This window comes from Lathyrus oleraceus, chromosome 1, assembly GCF_024323335.1.
Source record: "Lathyrus oleraceus cultivar Zhongwan6 chromosome 1, CAAS_Psat_ZW6_1.0, whole genome shotgun sequence".
Taxonomy (NCBI): domain Eukaryota; kingdom Viridiplantae; phylum Streptophyta; class Magnoliopsida; order Fabales; family Fabaceae; genus Lathyrus; species Lathyrus oleraceus.
This window is the reverse complement of record NC_066579.1, coordinates 232,122,104-232,149,329: the sequence shown is the minus strand read 5'-3', so window position 1 is coordinate 232,149,329 and position 27,226 is coordinate 232,122,104. Positions and strand designations below refer to the sequence as shown.

Below are 27,226 nucleotides of genomic sequence, written 5' to 3'. Positions count from 1 at the left end.
ATATGATGAATTTTACTGACCATGGTGTCCTGTGTTGTCCTTATGTGTCGCAGACGCCCTAGAATTGAAGCCTGGGTAGCTTGGATCAATTTCACATTATTTGTCATATTTGTCTGAAAGGCTTGCATCTGCCCCATATGCTCTATCATGGTTGATTGTCGTGTTTGCATTTGATTTATATATTGCATCATACCTGTTTGTTATTGATGCATGGCATAAATCAGGCTGTCCCTCTCAACATCTGTGGCATTCCGGGTACGTATCTGTGGCATTCCGGTTCAACCTCGAGCTCAACTCATAAATTATAGGTCCAATTAGCCTCATTACACATAATCAATGTGATATGGGAAAGGTAAAACAATGCTGCAAATGGAAATGTTATGGACCATCAGCAAAAATTTCCTATCCGGCCTGGATTTAATAAATCCCATTCTCCTATAGGCTCGAAGACCAAGGGAATGGGGTGGTAAAGGTTCAAGTGTAGTAAGCACTACATCTAGCCCCAATGCATGAGCAATGGAGGCAATCACTCCTCCAACGTAAATAGATCCCTTGCTAGCGGTGCATACTGCATGCATGTGGGCTATCATGAATGAGGAAGAATCAATCGGTGTCTATGCAAGAACATCTTGCAAATAAAACATTTCTTTGGCATTGGTCTTATTACTATTCTCCCAGCCAAAAATAGTGTCAGTCAATATTTGACGAAAGTAGCAGATGGTCAGGTTATGAATTTGAGATGCCACATTTCCCTCAAAACTATTTGTTGCATACCCTATCAACTATTTCCAAAAATTTCCAACATTATATACCCAATCTATGTCCAATGGGGCTTCACAGACAACCCCTTCCTCATAAGGGAAATTTAGAAACTCAACAAGTTGGTCGGTGCTATATGAAAATACCATATTAAACATTTTGAATTGGACAAACCCAAAAGTACTAGCGGTACCGGGTTGTACCGTGTAAATAAGGGAACCGGGAAACTCTCTAGTCAGCCTAGCATACGTTGCATCCTTACGTGTACAAAAATGAGACAAGCCTACACTACTAATCATCCAATTAACACTATCTAATAACCTTAACCTATGTAAGCAAGTATCTTTAGCATACCTTGTCGGGATAATTTCCCGGTTCAGCAAAGCTTCAAATTTCTTTTGTTGTTTCCGACCATCTCTTCCATCCCAAAAAATCACACCTTCGAAACTAGCGTTTCCTACTTGTGCCATAGTTGAGAACTTAGAGATTTTTGATGATGAAGTATGGTGTGTAGAAAAATATGTAAGAGTGAGAATGGTGAAAATGGTGATGGTAAAGGTTGGTTTAAATAGGAATGAAAGTGGAAGGTGAAAAGATTAATGAATAACGAAATAAGTTTTTGGGAAAGTGGGGAGAGTAAATGGGGTGGGTGGAGGTTTAGAAGGTGAAATAAATGGGGTCGATTTTAAGTTTTAAAGGCTGGAAGCATTTCGGGTGTCATGGCAGACACCATGTAATGCGTGGCGAGTGGCACACAGTGGAAAAGCGAATTTTCACTTGTTTTTGTGATTTTTAGTGTTGAGCTTGCTCTCTTAGGCTCTAAACTTTCTATTTGGGCCTACATCATGGTTAGTGGTGTATAATTTTCTTTTTGAAAATAAAAAATAATGGATAAAAATAATTTAAATGCATATATTTTAATTAGGAGCACCACTTGTTAATAAAAGTAAAACATAATGGAAAAAGATCATAACATAAAAGAAATATTAGAAATTTGTGGGTTGTCTCCCAAGCAGCGCTATGTTTAATGTCGGTAGCTCGACTAACAAATGATCAGTAAAAAAAAAATCCTAAATATGGGAACAAAACAAAAATGATAATAAAACAAAAATCTGAATGATAAAAATGGGAAATAGTTCCTTCCATACACTTAAACAAAGCATTGTCCTCAATGTTTAAGAGTAAAGGAGGAAGTTAGTAAACCAAGGAAGAGATCAACCTCCATTGCACTCTATATATGACCTTAGGAATCCACGAATGATGTAGATTTCCCGGTATATATGATCCGTCATCTCACCCATCATATCACTATAGTCTTTGAAATCACAACGGATAGTGGTCAGGTCAGCATGGAGGGTGGTAAGATTCATTCGAAGGGTTTGTATATTTGTACACCGCTCACTAAGAGAAGGTAAACCAACTGATGAGGAGGAAGAAGCATCAGATGACGAATATGGTGGTACTTAGGCGCATGTGGTGTATGAGGTGGTGTGGGTGACACATCCTGAATCTCAAGAGAGTAACATCAGTTGTCACGATTGTGTACACTGGTTTTCTCAAGGTTGGGAAGGGTGAACTGGTGAACCACGTCACTCAGGATTACTATCTTGTATTCATTCAGTCCATCAAGCTTCACTAATATTGAATTGAAGTAATGGTCTATGTCTATCAAATCATGCCTACACCAAGGGCTCAAGAGAGCTATCTGGCTAGGTAGGCCTAAGGCTATAGCTATGTAGGTAAGGGTACCACCCATGTAAATATTCTCTATCTCTTGATTTGCTACCCTGTCTAAACCAACAAGCAAGAAAGCAGTAGAGTTGCTAGGTCTAGATTGAAAAATACTAAATATGAAGAATAAATCTTCCCTACTTACTAGGCCTATGTTCCTAGCTTTCCCAAAAAAAAGTTTGGGCCGCAACATCTTAAAATACCTAATGGTTGGGTTATAGATCAGATCCTGGTTCATTCTGATATAGTCTGGTGGGTAATATTCTATAATCCCACCCCATAAATAGTCGAGATCGAACTGCATGTCATCATCAGTGGGTACCTCGGAATAGACATGAGGGCCATGCTGGAATGCTAGGAGATAAGCTAACTCATTGTGGTTAAGGCAATAGTTTCTTCCAAATAGTCTAAAGGAAATTATGCCTCTAGATGGTCCTAATCCTAAGTTAGGTCAGTAGTCAAAAGAGCTAACGAATTCTAGGGTTAGGTTTTTGCAAGTGGGATATTTCACAATAGAGAGATGGTCCCAGATCATCTGTGTAAATATAAATCGCACGCTATCTGTGAGGACTAACGCTACCAGTGTGGGAAAGTCAGGGTAACGGGTAGGTGAGATGGTCCTTTTAGCCAGGAGTTCGAAATTCCTCCTCTGGGCATCGTTCTTGAAAACGACCCACATATTATCCTCACGCTGCATTCTCTAGTTAATTAGTAAAAGTTGGTATGTGAGTGTGACCTAAAAGGAAATTAAATAATTTAGTTTTGATTAATAAGTTGGTTTACCTCTTTATTATATTGAGGGGAAAACGAGAGTAATACGAATAAAAAAATGTGGGTTGCCTCCCACGCAACACTATGTTTAACATCGATAACTCGACAAAGTTTTATAGTGCATCTAATTTTGCAAGGTGTCGGGTAGCTCTTCTAAATTTAAGCTGGTATAATAATTCACATCCTCGACATAATGATAGTCATTTAGTCCCTGTCTGTTTAGAATGAAAGGCTCGTTGGACTTGCCTAATATTTCAATAGCACCATTTTGGAAAACTTTAGTTACTTTGAAGGGTCCAGACCATCGAGAGCGGAGTTTTCCAGGGAAAAGTATTAGTCGAGAATTAAAAAGGAGAACTAACTTTCATTGTTTGAACTCTCTCCTTGTTATCCTCTTATCGTGCCACACATTAGTTCTTTCTTTATATATTTGGGCATTTTTGTAAGCATCTAACCTTAGTTCCTCCAGCTCGTGTAGGTCAAGAATTCGCTTACCGCCAACAACCTTGTAGTCCATATTCATAGTCTTTATGGCTCAATAGGCCTTATGCTCGAGTTCTAATGGAAAATGGTATGACTTACCACAAACAAGTTTAAATGGTGTAGTTCTAATTGGTGTCTTAAAAGATGTCCTATAGGTCCATAAAGCCTCTTGGAGCTTTGATGACCAATCTTTCCTGGATATAGAAACTGTATTTTCTAAGATTTTATTAATCTATCTATTGGAGACTTTGACGTATCCACTTGTTTGTTGATGGTATGGGGTTGCGATGTGGTGTTTTACTCCACACTTAAGTAACAGTTTTTCAAATATTCTCGATATGAAGTGAGATCCACCATCACTAATGACGAGTCTTAGAGTACCAGATATAGGGAAGATGGTATTTTTAAACATCTTAACCACGACTCGTGCATCATTTATTGGTGAAGTTATTGCCTTAATCCACTTTGATACGTAATATACTACGACGGGTATGAATTTATTTCCAAATGATGATGGGAAATGACTCATGAAATCCCCACCGACGTCAAGTACTTCTACTTTTAAGAATCTCTTTAAAGGCATATCGTCACGTCGAGAGATGTTACAAGTGTGTTAACACTGATCACATTTAGCGACTTCAGCATGGACATCCTTCTATAAGTGAGGCCAATAAAGGCCTGCTTGAAGAATTCTCTCACAAGTCTTAGATGTGCTAGCGTGCCCTCCATAGGGGGGAACATGGAAGTGGGATCCACCTAAGGAGCCTTGGGCTGTCATATTTCTTATTCAGTAGATACCTAATAGCCACATGGTCTGTGTAAATGATGATTTTAGCTCCTATTAAATAGGAACAAAATTTTGCAATCGCAAAGACCACAACTAGGAGTTCTTTCTCAGTTGTGGCGTAGTTCATTTGAGTTGTTTCCAGAGTTCTACTAGCATAGTAGATGACATGAAAATTATTTTCCTTCCTTTGGCCTAGGAAAACTCTTATTACGTAATCAATGGCATCACACATGATATCAAACGGCTGACTCTAATCTAGAGGTTGCATAATAGGCGCGGAAATCAAGGCTTGTTTTAGCCGTTGAAATGCTTCTAAAAAATTTTCATCAAAAATAAACTCTGTATATTTTATTAAAAGGTCGGTCAGAGTTTTAGTTATCTTAGAGAAATCTTGAATGAAGCATCGGTAAAAATCGACATGTCCTAAGACACTTCAGATTTCTCTAACAGTTCTGGGTGGTTGAAGATTTTCAATTTCCTCAATTTTAGCTTTGACCACTTCTATCCCTCTGTCGGACGCTATATGTCCAAGAACTACTCCTTCTGTTACATTAAAATAGCATTTCTCCATATTCAACACTAGGTTTACCTTTACGTATATTTCTAAAACCATCTCTAAATTAATGAGGCAACTTTTGAAACTCTTCCCGCGCACTGAGAAATCATCCATGAAGACTTCCATGATGTCATCTAGAAAATCTGCAAATATCGCCATCATGCATCTCTGGAGAGCAACGGGAGCATTGCATAATTCGAATGGCATTCGTTAGTAGGCGAATGTTCCATAAGGACAAGTGAAAATGGTCTTCTCTCGGTCGTCAGGGTAGATTAGGTTTGAAATAATCATGAGTATCCGTCTAAGTAACAGAAATGAGAATTCCGAGCAAAACGCTAAAGTATTTGGTCAAAGAAGGGCAGAGGGAAATGGTCTTTACGGGTGGTTATGTTTAATTTTCTATAGTTTATTCACATTCTCCATCCTGTTTCTACACGTTTGGATACAACTTTGCCTCTCTCATTTTGACAACTGTAGCACCGCATTTCTTAGGTACAACGTGTACCAGGCTAACCCATTGACTATGGAATATCAGGTATATGCAACTTCTAATAGTTTTAGCACTTCCTTCCTGACTACATCACTCATGATAGGGTTAATCCTCCTCTGATTTTCTATAGAGGTTTTGGAATCCTCTTCTAACATAATTCGGTGCATACAAATGGAAGGATTGATTCCTTTTAAGTCAGAGATGTTATATCCCAAGGTTGTGGGATATTTCCTTAAAACAACAAATAGTCGTTCAGTCTCATTTAGGCCAAGGTCTACATTGACTATAACTTAGCGATCAAGTTCTTTATCTATAAATTTGTACCTTAGGTTTTTAGGAAATACTTTAAGTTCTGTGGATGTTTATTTTAGGCTATGCATATGATCAGGGGTAAGTGTGAGACATTCTCTCAGCCTATCGTCCACATATGGTTCACACCATTGATCATCTTCTAATATATGTGGTGCAGAAATTTTTAGGACTTCAGTGTCTGGAGGTGTTTCTTTCTTGAATTCCTTTACGCACTCGTCAATTATGTCTATAAAACAACAAGTGTCATCTATAGAAGATGCTTTCATAAACTCGGAAAGAATGAACTCAATTTTCTCCTATCCTACTTCAAAAATTAGCTTTCCTTTCTTTACATCTATTATTGCCCCTGCGGTAGCTAAAATTGGTCTTCCTAGCAGAATCGGAATACCTAAATCTTCTTTAATATCCATTACTATAAAATCCGTAGGAATGTATAGTTGACCAATTCTCATGGGGACATTCTCCAGGATTCCTATAGGGTATTTGACTGAATGATCGGCTAATTGTAATGACATTCTAGTAGGTTTAAGGTTTCCAAGGTCGAGTATTTCACTAATCTGTAGGGGCATTAGACTCACACTAGCTCCTAAATCACACAATGCTTTATCAATAACAAATTTCCCTATAACACAGGGAATTGAGAAACTCCCTGGGTCTTTAAGTTTTGGTGGCATCTTGTTTTGTATTATGACACTACACTCTTCAGTAAGTTTTACTGTACTATCAACATTCAACTTACTCTTATTGGATAAGATTTCTTTAAGGAATTTAGCATAACTGGGAATTTGGGTTATGAATTTTGAGAAAGGTATAGTTATGTTGAGTCGTTTTAACAGCTTAACAAATTTCTTGAATTGACCTTTGGTTTTTTATTTTGTTAGCCGTTGTGGAAACAAAATGGATGGCTGATATGAAGGTGGGGGAACCTAGGGTTTCTCTTGGACCTCTTTCTCTTTATGTTCTTATTTATTCGTCTTATTTGGTTCTCTTATAGGGTTATTGTCAACTACTCCTTTTGGTTCACTGTCTACCTCATCATCTTTCCTAACCATCATCGAGTTTTTATCGCTTGGATTGACTGGGCCGTCCAATTCTGTTCCATTTCATAGTGTGATTGTGTTGGCATGCCCCTTTGGGTTTGGTTGTGGTTGGCCAGGAAATACGCCAGCTGGGGCAGCAATAACTGCTTGTTGTTGTGCTACTTAAGAGATTTATGTCTCTAGCATTTTGTTATGCGTGGCTAAAGCATCTACCTTATTTGCCAATTGTTTCATAAACTCATTGTTATTAATGTTTTGATTCATAAATTCCTTATTCTTTTTAGTCTTAGATGCAACAAAGTTTTCCATCATTATTTCAAGATTCGACTTCTTAGGCGCTTGAGGAGCAATGGGTGTGACTTTTTGATAACCAGGAGAAGTAGTAGTTGTCGGGCTAGGAGCAAACAATGCATTATTATTCTTACAAGAAAAGTTATGGTGATTCCTCTAGCCAGGATTGTTGGTACTTGAGTACAGGTTTCCTTGGGCATAATTCAATTGGTCGAACGGAATTTCATCCAATAATTGACATTCGGGAGTGTTGTTCCTAGGGGCTCCACATAGCTCGCAATTAGGTGCCACAACAGCCATGGTAGCTGTTGGAGTTACGGTAAAAGTCTCGATATTTTGTGTAAGGGCGTCTACCTTGGCATTGGCATGGTCTATACCGTTAACTTCATATACCACCCCTTGTCTGTTATTTTTCTACTAGAGTTCGCTCACCTCCTGTAGCAGTAAATTCGTGACCATCAAGCTATGAATAAACTTGACTTCAGTAAAACCAGAGTCGCCACTGTACTTTTATTGTTTCCAAAGCAAAAGGGAAAAGTACGAACAAAACCCAAAGATAATAAGTTTCCAAATCAAAATTAATAAAATGCCAAATATTATAGGTAAGGGGATTGGTTATACAGAGGGAAGGTGTTAGCACCCAAAGTGTCATAGGTACTCTTAGGGAGCCCTTTTTTGTGTGCATATGTTTTTGGTGTAAATGGTGTTTGATAAAATATAGAGTGGGGAGATGAGAATGGAATTAATTAATTATATTTTTGTGTTTAACAAGACCTTCAGTCTTATGCCTACGTACCAACATAAAAATGAGGGATCAAAACCCCGTAGTTCGTGGTAAAAATTTCAGAGAAGTTAGTGAATTGATTTTAACAAAAGTTTAATAAGAAAAGGCACAAAAGGCTAAATATTTGAACGGGATTGTTAGTTCTCTTTGTCTTTTGAAATTTAAGTCAATATGGTTAAGTTTATTTACAAGTTTGATTTAAGAAAAAGTTTGAAAATTCAATGGCACAAGGCCAAAGTTTCTAATCATTAAAACATGTCTAAGTTTGAAATCACAAGCAAAGAAAGTTTTTGAAAAGAGGGAGAGATTTTGAAATTTAAGAAGTGTGGGGAGATGAAGAGTCTACCCTAGACATAAATTAAAAGTTAAGAGTTGAAAAGATCTGACCAAAGGGATGCAATCCAACAGACAAGAATGTCATATAGAAAACCATATTCCTTTGGACTTTGGAAATCAATAAGCAATAAGCAATATCCAAGCATCATATGAAGATCAAGGCATCAAATAAAGATTGCCATAATATCCAAGAAAGAATTCCAATAGTTATCAGTCTTCAATGTCTTCCAATGTATCAAATGAAATACTCCTTGATCAACTCAGAACAATCATCAGACATAGGCAATAATAACAATATAACAATTAAGCACAGAGACAAAGTAGCAGATGAATCAAAGGGATCTAAGATCTTGCATCAGATGAAGGCATAGTCAAAAATAGCTCAGGCTCAGATGTTGTTATTGGCCAAGTCCTTTAGCATAGGAAATGTTGCCTAATTCTATGTCCAAAAGTTCATATAAAGTCCAGCAATCCACCAACATATTTTTTAGAGTTTTTTGTTGTTATTAGGTGTTTTAAGGTCCTAAGACCATAAACAAAATCAAAACAAAGCAAACAATATATATACAATCACATGATATGGCTCAAATGAGCAAAGTGAAAAGGACTAGAAATATAACACAAGTTGCATGAAATGTAAATGGCAATGTATGATAAAGGCACTGGAATTTAAATTGCATAAAGTAGATGACTTGAAAGTAAAGCAATGTTAATTAAGAAGTTAGTCAATGATTATTCAAATGTTAGTGATGAGTTTTAATTGATTAAGTCATTCTTTGGAGAACACTCAACCATTCATTCACAAGTATGAATCCTTGAACCAAGACATCATCCATGAGAAGGGCTCCAACTTGGATAAATCAACAAGTATGCCACTAGCTCTCATGAAAGGAAAAAAGGTCTAGTTTCCACACAATGCCATGAATAATGGGAGACTTACAATCCCACTTACTAGAATGTTATGCCTTTTTGATCAAATTTTTCTCTATGTTAAGGAATCGTAATTGGACTTATGTAGAAGTCACAACTATCTGAGGCCGTGCAATAAAAATATAGGTGTTAATGCATGTTAGAGATTTGGTACAAGGAACCAAACTCCTAAAACATACCACACCCTAAAAGAAATGGGGGGATGACCTATCTAAGTCTGGCTCATGTTGATTCATCAGACACAAGGTCACTGATGAATCAACTAGCATTAGACATGAAGAGATTTCATTGGTCAATGATGGATTGGGGAAGAATAAGGATGAAGGTGAAGAGGGAATGGGAAATAGAAACATAAATTGATCATGAGAGGAATTTCATCTGATCAATACCATACATTCATTTCGGGAGATGAAATATACATTTCATCAATCCCCTAAATCCAATGGTATTGACAAACAAAAGTCAAATCAACCATGAGCAAGGCCCAAACAGAAAGTCAAACATCACAGGACCATTAAAATGGTTCAACAATATTTTTAAATATTTAATCAATTAAAAATCAAACTAAAAGTGAATTAAAATGCATTGTTAAATGCGCAAAACCTTAAATCCCTTCAAAACACCAAATAAATGGCTAAGGGATTTATCTTAGGTCAAACGAGCTCAAAGGACCAAAGACAAAAAATTACATGATTTTTGGAAAGTCAAGAGTATTTCAAAACAATTAAAAATATGTCAAAAAATATTGAATTCATGAAAAATATCAAAATTAAACCAAAAACTGATTTTAATTCAAAATTTGGTGAAATTCCCATATTTTTTTGGATTAAAAATTAATTTAATATGAATTAAAGAAAATAAAGGGATTAAATGAAAAATCATAATTTAAAAAGAAATTCTAAAAAACAAGGGCCATCAGATCTCCCTCATTAATTGAGGTGGCAGCTCTGATGGCCACGCGCTAGAGTGCACCAAACACCCGAGTAAAACGCGCAACACAAGTGGTAATCACAATAGAGGGCTGAGATTAGAATGTGGTTACATGATCAGATGGCCTAGGACGTTTCAACGCATCACCGGAGCCCTAACTCTGGTCATCTTCTCCGGTGGACCTCATCGTACTGGTCAACCACCAACCACCACTAAAATAAAAAGTGAGTACACTATTTAAAAAAAATGCTCAAGAGCTCGAATTTGGCCTCAATTTCATCCAATTACATGTATATTGAAAGATATGTGGACTTGAAGTTTGAGGTGCATGATCTGAGTTACTTTAGTTTGGCCTCAAAGCAGCTCAATCTTGTTGCCTACATTGGTAAGTCTTCTGGTAACTTCAGTTGAGCTTGATCTTGCTTCCAATTTGCCTTGGCTCGACTCTAACAACTTGGATCAATGAAAGGATTGAATTCTTGGAGTTTCAATCTCAAAACAGAATGAGAATTGAAACTTGATATCAAGTGAAATCTTCAAGATTATCCTTTAATGAAGGTTAGGGAGGCAATGGTGCAAACCTTGGGCAAGAAGGATCCTTTTTCTGAGCAACAAGGCAATGTATTTATAGCATGAGAGTTGCTTTCCACACCTTTCCATAATTTGTCCAAAAATAGTAATGTGACATGCATTAGGCCTAAAATGACGATTGCATTGAGTCCAAATTAATGCATAAACCATGTTGATATCATTTCATGAAGCCATGCAATGGTAATTGGGAAATGAATTCAAAATTTTCCAAAACAAGCCATGCAAAGAACCCATGCGCAAGTCCCTCATCCCATATCCAAATGAAGTGATCTTGGAATTTTTGGAAAGCTGACATAAAGGGGAACAACATTTATGTTGGGCATTTTTATATTTGGAACTTGGATCATGATGAATTTTAAGGTGGAAATGGGAGAAATAAAACATAGTTGAAAAGTTTCTAAGTATAAACTCAAAAATGATCACTTCTTCCACCTTGAATAACTTTTCCTATAAGCTCCAAATGGAAATGGTTTCTTCACTAAAGTTGTAGATATGTCAATCCTATTAAATTTGGTAACAAATTTTATATCATTTGGATTTGGCATGAGGGAGTTATACATTTTAGAAGTTGAGGAAGATTGCTTGTTCAATGATGATGGTCCAAAATGACCTATAACGTTTCGTCATGGAACATGCTCTTTCAAGTGGAATTTGACATTTATCAAAGAATACAAGTTGGAGAAGAAATCTTGACATTGATAATGAAACTTGGATGTCCTTAATATCATAAAAGTTGAGCAAGTTATGGTCCTTGTTAGTTGACCTTCTAACTAGGGAACAAACAAAATGACCTATAATGTTTCACCATAAAAAATGACTTTCCAAGCGAAAATAGTTCTTTATCCCAACATGAAAGTTGTTTGGAATTTTATGAAGAGTAAAATTTATCTAGGAATCATGTTCATATGACAAAAATTGTAGGAGATAGGGTCTAGGGAACCCCAGTTTTGACTAGTTGATTTTCTCTAGTCAACCTCTTTGAACCAACTTGCAAAATTGAAGTTCTCTTAATCTTTGGTACTAATGGAAGATCATATATGCATAATATTATGTATAATAAAGCATTCCTTGAAATCTTTGACCAATTTTTTAAGAAACTTGCTGAGGAAGTCACACAAGATACCCATATGAATTAGGGCTTCCAAGGCAAACAAACTTCAAACTCTTGATGATTTTTTTATCAAAATGACAAATGATGAACATTGGGATCCATATTTTATGTTTTAGAACTACTTAGAACCATTCCTTGATTTATCTCTTGTCATGAGAGTCTCAAACCCTAGTTGTGAGCTTGTTAGGGCACAGGTGGATGCACACACTACCTACAAAAGAAACAAAGCTATACATAGACATATTTTTGGCATTTTGGTTAGTAAACAAAGCAAAACAAAGCATGATACAATCAAATGTGCTTGGTGACCTCTCCAAATGCAAACCCAATGAATCAGGGGTAAGGAGAATACCATGGTTTGATCCCAAGGCCAATGTAAAATGATGAGATAACATGAGGGATCTTAGCGTCAAAATTGGGGTCTTACAACTGCCCCTATTTAAGAACATTCTAGCTGAGGATGTGAAGGTTAAAATCTTCGTAATCAACTTAGTAGAATGGACTTAAATAAAAACATCAAGAAACAAATTTTTGTCCCTAAGAGACCTCATGATGCATATGATATGAATTTTAAAATATTCTTTATGGGGAAAATATTGTCACAAAGGAAAAGAATCCGGCGAGACCGAAAGTCCACAAGAGCATGATGCATTCCCTAAAGAAAACTCACTAGGGAGACATAGACTCTGGGGATAAAAGCGGTGCGTAGGCCATGCTACGACTTGAAAACTACTGGAGACACGAGGGAAATTCCACGAAAATGAATCAATGGAAAGACTCAGACTAGGGAGAAAGGAATCTGCATGTATCGGGATAACACCAATACAACAAGAAACAACTGCAGGGGAAATGCGTAAAATCTGAACCAAGTTGAAATACTCACACAAAAAAGGGAATTCAATTTCTCAAAGAAATAAGAAACCAAACTCAACTAGGAAATAAAACCTTCGACACATGAGTAAAAGAGATATATTATTTATTATCGGTTACTGGGTAATAAGATAATATACTTTAACAGAGGAATATCTGTTACCAGTTAGGGTAAACATATCAAGGATGACTTGTTGAGAAAAAAAAGGCATATTCATTACCGGTTACTAGAAAAGAATAACCTACTAGGGAAATGAAATAGGAGTTACAACTATCGGTTACTGGGTAGAATACCAAAGAGAGAATATTCGTCACTGGTTAAAGTGAACATATCAAGGATAGACTCAAAGGAAGAATATTCATCACCGATTAATATGAACATATCAAGGATAGACCACCTATGAAAAGAGGAAGAATATTCGTTGCCAGTTAGGATGAACATATTGTCGCAACCTAAATGCGAAAAAGAGACAACCGGCGAAAAAAGGGAAATGACAGAAGAGTCGCCACCGTGCGTTATTTATCCCAAAGGAGGGAAAGGAAACGCTCGAAGTAAACCTGGGAAAAAGGAAAGGAAAAGACAAGGTCTCGCAACCAAATCTTGGGTTCGGGAGCCGATTATACGAAGGTAAGGTATTAGCACCCCTACGCATCCGTAGTACTCTACGGGATCCACTTTTGTTGTTCTTGTCTAAAGGGTGTAGGTTTATCTAATGTACTATTTACTAAAAAGGGGTTTAAAGAAAATGACTTGCACGGATGTCGCATCCACTGCATACGTATCTCATCTGAATATGAGAATCAGAGTCTTCGTAGCTCGGCTACCTATGGGTTAGGGGGATGTGTGCTTGGTAAGACGTCGCGTCTTATGCCTACGTATCTCATCTGGAATGAGAATCAGAGCAAAATGTAGTTCGGCTAACTACGGGGTAAGGGTTGTGTTTTTCGGGTGAACGACGTTACTACGCAATCTACCGGATGCTCGACCTTTGGAGACTTACTCGCCTGTAGTAGAAGGAGTAAACGTGTTCTTAGGAGAAGAAAAATCAATGAGTTTGTTGGTGTTTTAGGGATGCTCATGCAAAAAGGCAGTCCTAGACGAAGGAACCGCGCTACCTTAATAGACATGCAAACGGGAGACTATACGAAGCCTAGCAACCCTACGGGGAGACGATCAAACCATACAAAACAAACATGCATAAAGTAAACACGCCAACAAAGGGGCTCAAACATACAGGGGTAGGGCTTTAGTCAAGAGGGGTCATATCAACCTCGACAAACAAGCCATGGAAAGGTAATCAAACGGGCTCTTAACCATTGACATTGACCGTCAGGGTGAGAAGATCAAAAGGGTAATGAGGATAAGACCTCATAGCTCTTAACCCTGGACAGGGTGAGCTCATGACAAGGCGTGGGGGTTCAGAAAGGTGGAACCCTCTCCACAGACCGACCTGACAAAAGATCTGGGGTTTTTGCTCTGACGCATCGACACGTAGTGTGATCTTAAAGAACGATGCACTGAATAACGGGGGATTGACTACTAATCCCTTTTATCCGTCAATTGCCTCTTCGTGGAGGTCTTTAGCAATGGTGCCTCTTCTTGGAGGTCTTTAGGCATAAAAATAAACAAACAAAAACATTGCCTCCTATCGAGGTCTTCCAGCTAAGAAAGCGGTAAAATGCGGGAAAAATAAAGGGATCGAGAGATCTACCGCACGGATAAAATCCGAAGTAAAAGCAACTAACGACACAAGAAACCCGGATATCTCTCAAGCTAGCACCATCAAAGAAAGCGAGTCAGTATAGGCAATTGGAATAAACCTTTAGGTGGTATCCCACAAATAAAGTGGAATACCAAGCAAGCTATCCCTGCAAGAGTATGTGAGCCCTCACAAACACTCACCAACAGGTTAGAGTAACAGGATGGGATCAGGAGAAAGCAATGCCACGACGAACACAAAACAGATTAGAGCAAACAGAAAAAACAACTGCTGTCGTGATCGCTGCTGCTTCGCTTAACGAAAGCTTCGCTACAGGCTCGCCTAGCGATGGTGCTAGCGAACGCCTGCGGGTTCTGGATTTCCCATTGATAACAGTACGATTTTAGGGACTCCAAATCATATGGTATCCCTTTCAGAAATCAAGTGATCAGACATTCAAAGCATTATTTTACACATTCATGCATATCTAAACCCGCGTGCAAAAACCTCACGATAATACCTCATACATTCAGAGTATTCAAATTAGAAGCATAAAGTGATAGGAATAAGGCAAACCTGATTGGAGAGATCGATTAAAATCGAGTGACACGGCTGGGTTTGCAAAGCAATGTTAAGGTTTGCGTGAGATGGAGGTGAAAAAGTGTGTGGGTCAGAGTGAACTTTTCAGAGCTGTCTGGAGGCTGTTGCAGATTAGTTCGTAGGTCTCTCTCTCTACTCTCTGCCTGTCTAGCCTTTTGTTCTACTGAAACTCTGGTATTTATAACCTGATTTTTGTGGCTTTGTGGGCTCAAATGAGGGCAACTCAAGCCCATGACTTTCTGTTATTTTCTGAAAATGCGTGCGCTTCGCCTAGCAAAGGATTTGCTCGCCTAGCGAGCATGACAGTTCCTTTCGCTAAGCGATCCATTCTGCTCGCCTAGCGAGCATGACAGCTCGGGGACAGATTTTTGCTTCTTTAGGATTAGCATTCGGAATGGTGAATAGACCTCATTTGAACCTGTTGGAAGTAACTCAAGTCTTTCTCTTGTGTTGACTGATCACCCGGATAGAACCCACAAAGAGTCTTGGATGATGTTCAAGCTTCTTGGATCTGATTCTGATTGACATGATGAAATGCAATATGAAATGTTAAATGACCTAAAAATGAATGCATGAATGAGGAGGGCAAATTTTGGGGTGTTACACATATCACAGATACACCACCTGGGAAAAGACGAAGAATATCCGTCACCGATTAGGATGAACATATCAAGGATAGACTGCCATGGCAAAAGCAGGAATTATAACTACCGGTTACTGGGTATAATACCAAAGAGAGATTATCTGTCACTAATTAAAGTGAACATATCAAGGATAGACTCAGAGGGGAAAATAGGATTTATATCTACCAGCTACTAGGTAGAATAGCACAAAGAAGAGAAAATATGTCACTGGTTAAAATGAACATATCAAGGATAAACTCTCTAGGGAATAAAAATAAGGATTACAACTACCTTTTTACTGGGTAGAAAACCAAACAGGAAGAATATTCATCATCGATTAGGATGAACATATCAAGGATAGACTTGTCGGGGAAACGTGAAAGCGAATCCGTTGGGGAAAACAAATGGGTAAATTACCTTTTACCGGTTACTGCGTAAAGGTAAAGTGAAGGTTAAGAAAAACAAGAAAGGGGGTTTGAATTGTTTTGGAAATAAAAGCTTTTTCAGAATTAAGAACACACATAATTTTATACTGGTTCGCTTGAAAATCAAAGTTACTCCAGTCCACCCGGCTAAGGTGATTTCGCCTTCAAAAAGGACTTAATCCACTAATCTTGAAAGATTACACAACCAATTGTCTAAGAGAATAATCTCTTAGCCCTCTCAAGTATACAGACTACGCAGAGTCACTTGAGGAAAATAATTTAAGCAAAACAAAGTTGTAATGTAAAGTGCTTCTAACAGCAAGCAAGTATTACAGAAAAGTATTAGAGAAAAAGCTTTTCACGTAAGAGCAGCAGCTCGTGAAAAATAAGTGAGTGTGAATGATGTTTCTGTGTGTCTCAGGTCTATCTCTCTAGAGAAGTAATTTGTCCTTTATATAGTAGTTGGGAAGGAGTGTTGGAGTGATGACAGAATCTTGGTCATTGATGAGTATTTAATGTCATTACTTCTGTTGTTTGTTTCTATAACCATTTTGTCCGCCTCTTAATTATTTCTTAAAATACTTCCTTTCCATAGTGAGATTTCTTTCCGTTACGCGTTCTTGACTTGTGAATCTTCATCACAGTCTTGATGTACCAGAGTCAGTCTTCAGAGGATGATTCCGTCTGACTTCATCAGAGCTTATCAGTGTTCTAGTCTTCTTAAGTATCAGAGTCTAAAGCCAGTAATCTGTTGGAGTTTCTGACTTTTTACTGTCTCTCTTTGATCAGAATCAGAGCGTCCTGGACATATTCCTTTCTTAGCGGCGTCTGATCATCTAATACTTTATATCTGACATACGTTTGTATCTAATGTATGGTCAGAATCCTCTGTGAGTGTTCAGAGTTCTGCATGAATGTTCAGAGTCCTGCATGAATGTTCAGAGTCCTGCACACTTAGAAAAAATCTCGTTAGGGTGCCATTTTTGGTTTCATCCTTTGTTATCATCAAAATCTTAGAAATTTATTGTAGAACCAGTTTTGTTCTTACAATCTCCCCCTTTTTGATGATGACAAAACAGTTTAAGTTAAAGATGAAACATTTACAGAAAAGTCTTAGATCAGATATTGTAGTGGTCTCCCCCTGAGTTAGATCTTGGATAGTTCAGAAGTTCTTACCGGACCTTACATGGTTTGGTGTTTTTATTTACTTTCCTGCATATCGTAAGTCATATTTAGAGACAATGTTTGCAGTGTTTAAAGGGAATTAGATATATTTTCATTAGATCTATTTTTAGTTCTCTCCCTTTTTGTCAGAATCAAAAAGACAGCAAGAAACTTAGCAAAAAGTTGATATAAATAGATAAGAATTTACATAAGCCAGAAACGCAGAAAGCAGATATTGAAACAAGAGCAACAAGCAAAGCAGATAAAGCAATAAGCAAATCAGAAAGTAACAAGCAGAAAATATCCTAGGTGCCTAAGGGTTTGGAGGTGGAGGCATCCTCTAGAGAAGCTGGGACAACATTTTCTGAATGTTGACATTGACAGAATCCTATTGGTCCAGTCTGGCTCGAACTACCTGTTGTTCTTTCTGCAGCTCTTCAAGGGTCTTCAGGACCAGAGGGACGAATCCAGAGTTAGAGGACTCCCCCTGAGTCAGTGCATCATTTCTGGCTTTGGCAGTAGACTCTTCAGCAAGGCGAGCTGCTTCTTCAGCGTCAGCTTTGGCTTTTTCCTCAGCTTCAGCAACAACAGCATCAGCAAGAGCTTTGGCTTCAACTTCTCTGATTCTTTGAAGTTCTTCTTGTCGTGCTTTCTCTTTAGGTTCCTGTCTTGCCCGCTCATCAGCTTCTCTGGCTAGACGCTCTTGGAGTCTGATCTCAGCGTCTCTAATGAAGTCATTTCGGACTTGTTCAGAAAGGCCTTTCAGCTTGAAGGCTTCAAAGGTCATCCAACGTATCACTCTGTTCCAGTGAGTCCTTACAACGGAGGGATCATCACTGATGCCAGAGTTGATGGTCGTCAACTGAAGACTCTGCAAAAACCGTAATTGCTTCCTCAAGGGTCAGAAGGGTGGTTTCTGGTTCAGAGGCTTGGGAGGGAGAGGTGGGGGGCTTAGGTTAAGTGTGGGAGTTGTTGGGTCAGCGGAGGTAGTAGGTTGGGGTATTTCAGAGTGTAGTGGTTGGGATGGTTGTGATTCAGAGTGGATTGGTTCTGATGGTGGAGGTTTAGAGGTGGTTGTGTTTGGGTTTTCTAGGAGTGGGGAAGTGACTTCAGGTTCAGGGTTAGAGTGTGGTGGCTTATGAGAGGCCAAAGCATGGTTTTTGATCTGAGCCAGAGTTGGGGAGTGAGGATTAGAGGGTTCAGTGTCAGATGAAAGGTTATAGTAAGGTGGGGATTGTGGAGATGGTGATGAAGATGGTGAAGTGGTTTCATTTAGCATTTTTGCTTCTGAAACAGGTAGAGTTGTGGTGGCAAGGATGAATTTTTGGGATGGTAGGTTAGAGGGTCTAGTGGTTGAGGGAGGAGTATCAGAGGTTGTATATATAGGTTTTGGTTGAGGAAGTGAGGAAGCAACAAGTTTAATTTTTATAGAGGGAGGGAGAGATACAAAATTACCAGGTGATCCAACCAGAGGCACTGGAGGTCTTGATCCAGATGTTTCTCCCAGCTTCACTCTCTTTGCCTGCGTGGTCTTCTCAGAGGGCTCTCGTGTCCTCTTCTGGAAGTCTGGAGGAAATTCGGGCAGCCATTCTAACGAGAAATCTGAGATATTCACTCCTTGTTTGTGCAGATCCTCTAGATAGTATGCAACTACCTTTGGAGGGTCGATCTTGGATAAAAGGTAGAGTCCATTTGGAATCTCCCTCTGATCTTTAAGTGCTTCCTAGGAGGTGTCCAGTGTTGGTTTGACCCTCACTTGATTAACGATTCCCATGCTCTTCAGATTGCGAGTGTTCAGAGGTCTTCCAGTATCTATCATCACGTCTTCCATGAGTCTGAGCTGAATCAGATGGTCCACGAGGCCACTTTCAATCAGCACATCAGATATAAGTCTCCCTAGAGGAATGTAGTTTCTTGTCTTCATGTTGTTTCTGGTATCTTTCACGGAGTCTCTAAGATATTTGAAGAGAAGTGCAGGAAGGGAGAGCTTTAGACCCTTGTTAATGTAATAGAGGATGCATTTTTGGTCTGTGTTGATGTAATCTGAGGAGTTAGAGGTTGGACGGTGGTGGATGGTTCCTAAGATGATCTTAAGCCATACCTGGAGGTTTCGATGCAGTTCCTTGTTCTTGGAATGCTTACCTTCAGCATTCTGTTGGAATATTGTAGGGTTTATCTCATGGGACATATACTTTGCCCTAGGATTGATGTTGTATATGCGTCTTTCTCCAGTCTTCTCCATGTTCAGAAGAGTAGCAATTGATTTCTCTGTGATAACTATCTTGACTCCCGGAACGTAGGAGACAATGTAGTGATCATCAGAGTCAGCGAACCGCCAGAACTCCTTTACCAGATTTGTGTATACTGGGCCATAGAGGCGTTGAAAGTAGTTTTCCCATCGTTGCTTCTTCAGTTCATCAGTGAGGTCGACACCATTTCTTTTCATGTTGTCAAAATCCACCAAGGTTTCACACAACACTTCCAGTTTCTCAAACGGAGTTGCAAGATGAATGTGAGGCTCACGATCAAGAATGTGGGGTTCTTTGTAGATGGGAGTGGAGACGACGTCGGTGACTGCAGGGTTTTGATGACTGGAACTTGGAGCTTTCTCAGTTGAGTTCATCTGTTGAGAGAAGTTGTATACAGACTGCTGCTGAGAATCCATGAAGAATGTTGAAGAACTTGATATGAAGGTTGAAGAACTTGAGTAAGAACTGTAGAAAGGCCTTTGAGAGAGGAGAGAATTGAGAGAGAGGGTTAGGTGAATTGTGAGTGTAAAAATGTGCAATTGTGAAATGTGAAGAGTATATATACCCAAATTAGGGCGCATGCAAAACGAAATAAAAGTGGGAGCTTAGCACATAAACCAAGTACACACGCTAGAGGGGAGAATGATTACAGCTCATAAATGATGTCTAATCCCAGAATCAGCACACTGCTCGAGGAGATATCAAGAGACTGTTTCTCGATTACTGTTAGACAGCTGTCTAGAAGTTCCAAGGTCAGACGCATGATGTTCCACGTGTTACTTTATCTGATCTTCAGGAATACCAAAGGGTTGGTTCCTGGAGATTTCTAACTCAGATGACTTCTAACTGGTAGTAGCATCAGAGTCAGATACAAAATCCAGCTGTTTACTTCAGAGTCTCATTTTGCTAACTTATAGGCACATTTCATTCAGGACAATTTTGAATGTTTAGATTTTTTTAAGATAAAAGAGAATCTATCTTCAGCAAGGGGTTTTGTAAAAATTTCAGCCCATTGATGGTCTGTATCAATAAATTTTAACGTTACTACCCCTTTCTGAACATAGTCTCTAATGAAATGATGTTTTATTTCTATGTGCTTAGTGTCGCAACCTAAATGCGAAAAAGAGACAACCGGCGAAAAAAGGGAAATGACAGAAGAGTCGCCACCGTGCGTTATTTATCCCAAAGGAGGGAAAGGAAATGCTCGAAGTAAACCTGGAAAAAAGGAAAGGAAAAGACAAGGTCTCGCAACCAAATCTTGGGTTCGGGAGCCGATTATGCGAAGGGAAGGTATTAGCACCCCTACGCATCCATAGTACTCTACGGGATCCACTTTTGTTGTTCTTGTCTAAAGGATGTAGGTTTATCTAATGTACTATTTACTAAAAAAGGGGTTTAAATAAAATGACTCGCACGGATGTCGCATCCACTGCATACGTATCTCATCTGAATATGAGAATCAGAGTCTTCGTAGCTCGGCTACCTATGGGTTAAGGGGAAGTGTGCTCGGTAAGACATCGGGTCTTATGCCTACGTATCTCATCTGGAATGAGAATCAGAGAAAAACGTAGTTCGGCTAACTACGGGGTAAGGGTTGTGTTTTGGGGTGAACGACGTTACTATGCAATCTACCGGATGCTCGACCTTTGGAGACTTACTCGCCTGTAGTAGAAGGAGTAAACGTATTCTTAGGAGAAGAAAAATCAATGAGTTGGGGTGTTTTAGGGATGCTCATGCAAAAAGGCAGTCCTAGACGATGGAACCGCGCTACCTTACTTGACATTCAAATGGGAGGCTATACGAAGCCTAGCAACCCTATGGGGAGACGATCACACCATACAAAACACATATGCATAAAGTAAACATGCCAGCAAGGGGGCTCAAACACACATGGGTAGGGCTTTAGTCAAGAGGGGTCATATCAACCTCGACAAACAAGCCATGGAAGGGTAATCAAACGGGCTCTTAACCGCTGACATTGACCGTCAGGGTGAGCAGATCAAAAGGGTAATGAGGATAAGACCTCATAGCTCTTAACCCTGGACAGGGTGAGCTCATGACATAAAGTGGGGATTCAGGAAGGTGGAACCTTCTCCACTGACCGACCGGACAAAAGATCTTGGGCTTTTGTTCTGAAGCATCGACACGTAGTGTGATCTTAAAGAACGACACACTGAATAACGGGGGATTGACTACTAATCCCTTTTATCCGTCAATTGCCTCTTCACGAAGGTCTTCAACATTGGTGCCTCTTCTGGGAGGTCTTTGGGAACAAAATTAAACAAACAAAAGAAAACATTGCCTCCTATTGAGGTCTTCCAGCTGACAAAGTGGTAAAAAGTGGGAAAAAATAAAGGGATCAAGAGATCTACCGCACGGATAAAGATCCGAAGTAACAGCAACTAAAGAAATAAGAAACCCGGAGATCTCTCAAGCTGGCACCATCAAAGAAAGCAGGTCAATACAGGTAATCGGAATAAACCTCCAGATGGTATCCCACAAATAAAGTGGAACACCAAGCAAGCTATCCCTGCAAGAGTATGTGAGCCCTCACAGAAACTCAACAAACAGGTTAAAGTAACGGGATAGAATCAGGAGAAAACAATGCCATGACGAACACAAAACAGATTAGAGCAAACATAAAAAACAACTGTTGTCGCGATCGCTGCTGCTTCGCTTAGCGAAAGCTTAGCGAAGCTTCACTGCAGGCTCGCCCAGCGAAACGGCTAGCGAACGCCTGCGGGTTCTGGATTTCCCATTGATAACAGTATGATTTTAGGGACTCCAAACCCTATGGTATCCCTTTCAGAAATCAAGTGATCAGACATTCAAAGCATTATTTTACACATTCATGCATATCTAAACCCGCATGCAAAAACCTCACGATAATATCTCATACATTCATAGTATTCAAATTAGAAGCATAAAGTGATAGGAATAAGGCAAACCTGATTGGAGAGATTGATTAAAATCGAGTGACACGGCTGGGTTTGCAAAGCAATGTTAGGGCTTGCGTGAGATGGAGGTGAAAAAGTGTGTGAGTCAGAGTGAACTTTTCAGAGCTGTCTGGAGGCTACTGCAGATTAGTTCGTAGGTCTCTCTCTCTCTACTCTCTGCATGTCTCCTTTTGTTCTATTGAAACTCTGGTATTTATAACCTGATTTTCGTGGCTTTGTGGGCTCAAATGAGGGCAACTCAAGCCCATGACTTTCTGTTATATTTCAAAAACGCGTACGCTTCTCCTAGCGAAGTATTTGCTCGCCTAGCGAGCATGACAGTTCCTTTCGCTAAGCGATCCATTCTGCTCGCCTAGCGAGCATGACAGCTCGGGGACAGATTTTTGCTTCTTCAAGATTAGCCTTTTGAGTGATGAATAGACCCCATTTGAACCTGTTGGAAGTAGCTTAAGTCTTTCCCTTGTGTTGACTGATCACCCGGATAGAACCCACAAAGAGTCTTGGATGATGTTCAAGCTTCTTGGATCTGATTCTGATTGACATGATGAAATGCAATATGAAATGTTAAATGACCTAAAAATGAATGCATGAATGAGGAGGGCAAATTTTGGGGTGTTACAGCTGCCCCTATTCAATCATCATCTAACCCGAGCAGGATGAAAGCGAACAGCTTATCAGACAAACAGGGTGAGCTGTGATTGGATACCAAAGACAGACCGAAAATTTACACTCTGAGAACACCACAAAAATGCTGAAATACACCGCGTTGTTTATTTTTCTTCCGATCCTCTGGCTGGATCTGAATCAGTCTTCTGACTTAACCTGGAGTTTCGATCCTCTGGCTGAATCTATACTCAATTTAGTCCTCTGGTTGGATATTAATTTTGATCCTCGGGCCGGATACGATTTTGATCCTCGGCTAGATCTACTTCGATCTTCTGGCTAGATCTTCTTGTTTTGATTCTCTGGCTGAATCCATTCTCTTTGATTCTCTGGCTGAATCTGATTTCGATCTTCTGGCTAGATCTTCTTTCTATGATTCTCTGGCTGAATCTATTTTCGATCTTCTGGCTAGATCTTCTTTCTTTGATTCTCTGGCTGAATCTATTTTTGATCTTCGGGCTAGACCTAACTTCGATCTTCTGGCTAGATCTGGATTGTTTTGATGATAAATTCCCGTCATCAGGATCTCGCATCTGAGGCATGCGCTGGTTGACCCTCTTTCGAAATCTACACCCAATCTTCATGTTGGATATGCAGCTTCGAGAATATTCCATATTCTTCAGGCTAGAACATGTCGTAACGACCCTTCAATTAGACTTTCGTTTTCTAAATTGGGATCTGCGGGCTGGATCCTCTTGTAGGTTGATTTTCTGTTGAGCTGTCAATCTAATCCTCCAGCTGGCTTGCTGGGGAAATAGCGCTTGTAGGCGACTCTCTGGCTGAATCTTCAAGTTGAACCTCAGGTTGGCTTATTGGAAAATGATTCTCAGGCTGAATCTTTGAACTGACCCTCATGCTGGATCACACACACTCGATCCTCTAGCTGAATCTCATGACTTTGGTTGTAAAGTAACTCTTCAGTCTGCTTTGAAGAACCTGTTTATCAGCTTATGTGTATGCTTGATATGCATGCAAATGCAAATGTCATGCATGGTGCAAAAAGAAATCTGCTTGGGGATTCAAACTCCGGTAGGGAACGGATTGCTGTATCAATCCTTGAATGCTCTGTGGGGAATGATCCGTCTGCCGGGACCGGGGAGCCACCGAAAATAAATCGGCTCTCCCTTTTGAACAGTTGACCTTGCTGGGGAGAGAACTTTCCGATCGTCCTCAGGCTGAGGATCAAAACAAATCTGTTAAAAATAATTTGCTGGGGACTGAGATGAACCCTGGGAACACCACCCTCTTGTCTGTTGGGTATGCGACTACTTCGTTGTTGCTGGGGATACAAGGTGCAACTCTACTGGGGGACATGCTCTGCTGAGGAGAGACTTTGTCAACCGCTTGGGGATGAGGATTCATGACTTGGCATCCGGCTCCTGTGACCTGCAATCACACACGTATGTCCCGGGGGAATTACTCGGTTTGAATTCACCGTCCGGGATTAAGCACATTCAAAGCAATTTTATATGTTTTCCTGTGCAAATCATCTGCAAAAGCCACCATTATGTTCAGATGCAATATGTTTAATCAAGAATTTAGACATCTTTTGCAAACAAACTAATAAATGAAAATAAAGAGGATTTTTAACTGAATTATTCGACTTTTATTGGTTGAAAAATTTGTTCCAGGAATAGGCGAGTACATCAGGAAGTTGATCCCTGAAAAGAGGTGATCGGTATAAATTGAACAAAATAAAACTATCCTAATGGCAATGTGGATACAGGGTCCCACTGAGTTTCGACTCTGCTATGGCTCGTATGACCTCAAGACGCTCTGCTCATCTTGCTTTCTGAAGTGGATGATTAGTCGATCTTTAACCTTCGAAGATTGTCGGATTGAATGAAACGGTGATATAACACGGATGAACTTAGATCGCAGCCATTCGCTTATTCCCTCTTTTGCGTGGACCGCCCTTTTGGGTTTTGAATCCACCGGGATACCCTTTTTTGCCTGAGCCGCCCTTTCGGGTTTTCGACTCACCGGGTGTACATTTTTTATTTTTATATCCCTAATCTTTGCCCGAACCTTTTTTTTTTTGTTCGTCGGGATGCCCTTTTTTGCCTAGACTCTCTTTTTTTTTGTCCAGCGGGTCAATTATGTGAAGTATTTTTTAGCTGCATCTGAGTTGACAGGGGATGGGAAGTCTTCGCCATCCATGGTTGTTAGCATCAAAGCTCCGCCAGAGAAAACTCTTTTAACCACGTATGGACCCTCATAGTTCGGTGTCCATTTGCCCCTGTGATCTGTGTTGGGAGGAAAAATTCTTTTGAGTACCAATTCACCGACTTGATACTCCCGATGGCGCACTTTCTGATCAAATGCTCTCTTAACAGGTCCGCTTCCTGCTTGTCCGCAAAGAAGGAATTTCGACTTCCACCGGAAGAACTGCTTCCATGCCATATACAAGCTGATAAGGTGTTGCCCCGGTGGACGTTCTAATTGAAGTTTGATACCCATGTAATACGAATGGTAACATCTCATGCCAGTCCTTGTATGTTACCACCATCTTTTGCACAATCTTCTTGATATTCTTGTTAGCTACCTCAAGAGCGTCGTTCATCTTTGGCCTGTAAGGGGAAGAATTGTGATGTTTGATTTTGAAGTCCCGGCAAAGCTCTGCCATCATTTTGTTATTGAGATTCGAACCATTATCAGTAATGATCCGCTCGGGAACTCCGTATCTGCAGATGATATCTCTTTTCAGAAATCTGGCTACCACCTGCTTCGTAACATTCGCATAGGATGCTGCTTCCACCCACTTGGTGAAGTAATCAATAGCGACCAAAATGAATCTATGGCCGTTGGAAGCAGTCGGTTCGATCTTGACAATCATATCAATGCCCCACATTGCAAAAGGCCAAGGTGAGACATGACATTCAATGGGCTGGGAGGGATATGCACTTTATCTGCGTAAATCTGGCACTTGTGACACTTTCGGGTGTATGCGCAACAGTCTGTCTTCATTGCTAACCAATAGTATCCCGATCTTAACAACTTCTTAGCCATTGCATGTCCTCCGGCATGGGTACCGAAAGATCCCTCATGTACTTCTTGCATTAACATGTCCGCTTCCTGCTTGTCCACACATCTGAGCAAGACCATGTCGAAATTTTGCTTGTACAGAGTATCATCTGAGTTCAGAAAGAAGCTACCGGCTAACCTCCTCAACGTCTTCTTATCATTCGAAGATGCCCCAGCTGGGTACTCTTGACTCTTCAGGAAACGCTTGATGTCATGATACCAGGGCTTATCATCAGATACTGCATTGGCAGCAAACACATAGGCAGGTATATCAAGCCGGGATACGTCAATTCTGGGTACGTAGTTCCAACATAGCACCTTAATCATCGAAGACAAAGTAGCCAAAGCATCAGCAAATTGGTTTTCTTCACGAGGAATGTAATGCAGCTTCACTGTCATAAAGAAAGTCAACAATTTCTCGTATAGTCTGTGTAAGGAACCAAATGAGGCTGATGTGTATACCATTTTCCGTTGGTTTGATTGATGACCAAAGCTGAATCCCCGTATACATCCAGGGTTTTAATCCGTAGGTTGATGGCTTCCTCAAGTCCTAGGATACAAGCTTCATATTCGGCTTCATTGTTGGTGCAGGGAAAAGTTATTCTGGCATAAAATGGCATATGAAACCCCTCCGGCGTGATCAACACTGCACCAACACCGCGACCATTGACGTTGACCGCCCCATCAAACATCATAATCCATTTGGATTCAGGGTCAGGCCCCTCCTCCGTGAGTGGTTCCTCGCAATCTTTCGATTTGAGAAACATGATGTCTTCATCAGGAAAGTCGAACCTCATAGGTTGGTAATCATCAATCGGTTGCTCTGCAAGATAGTCTGACAAGACACTTCCTTTGATGGCTTTTTGTGAAGTGTATTGGATGTCATACTCTGTCAGTATCATTTGCCACCTAGCAACCCTTCCAGTAAGCGCTGGCTTTTCAAAAATATACTTGACTGGATCCATCTTTGATATCAATAGAGTCGTGTGAGTCAACATATACTGTCTTAGTCGGCGAGCAGCCCATGCCAAAGCGAAGCAAGTTTTCTC

The 27,226-nt window shown here is 39.9% G+C and overlaps 1 protein-coding gene across 1 annotated transcript; it reads right to left on the bottom strand.

The window, feature by feature from the left end:
- Positions 1 to 6,185: 6,185 nt before the first annotated feature.
- Positions 6,186 to 7,520, bottom strand: LOC127101202 (uncharacterized). Its single transcript, XM_051038553.1, has 3 exons — positions 7,405 to 7,520; positions 7,143 to 7,323; positions 6,186 to 6,629 (listed from the first exon to the last, which is right to left on the bottom strand). Exons 1-3 carry the CDS (start codon positions 7,518 to 7,520, stop codon positions 6,186 to 6,188), a joined length of 741 nt encoding a protein of 246 aa, XP_050894510.1.
- Positions 7,521 to 27,226: the final 19,706 nt, after the last annotated feature.

Bases quoted from the DNA above. Each gene is read 5' to 3' on its own strand.
- LOC127101202 (XM_051038553.1), bottom strand. From the start codon at position 7,520: ATGGCTGTTGTGGCACCTAATTGCGAGCTATGTGGAGCCCCTAGGAAC. The intron at 7,324-7,404 runs GTACTCAAGTAC...GTTTGCTCCTAG, and splicing joins AATTATGCCCAAGGAAACCT to CCCGACAACTACTACTTCTC. The intron at 6,630-7,142 runs GTAGATGCTTTA...TTATCCAATAAG, and splicing joins TGAAACAATTGGCAAATAAG to AGTAAGTTGAATGTTGATAG.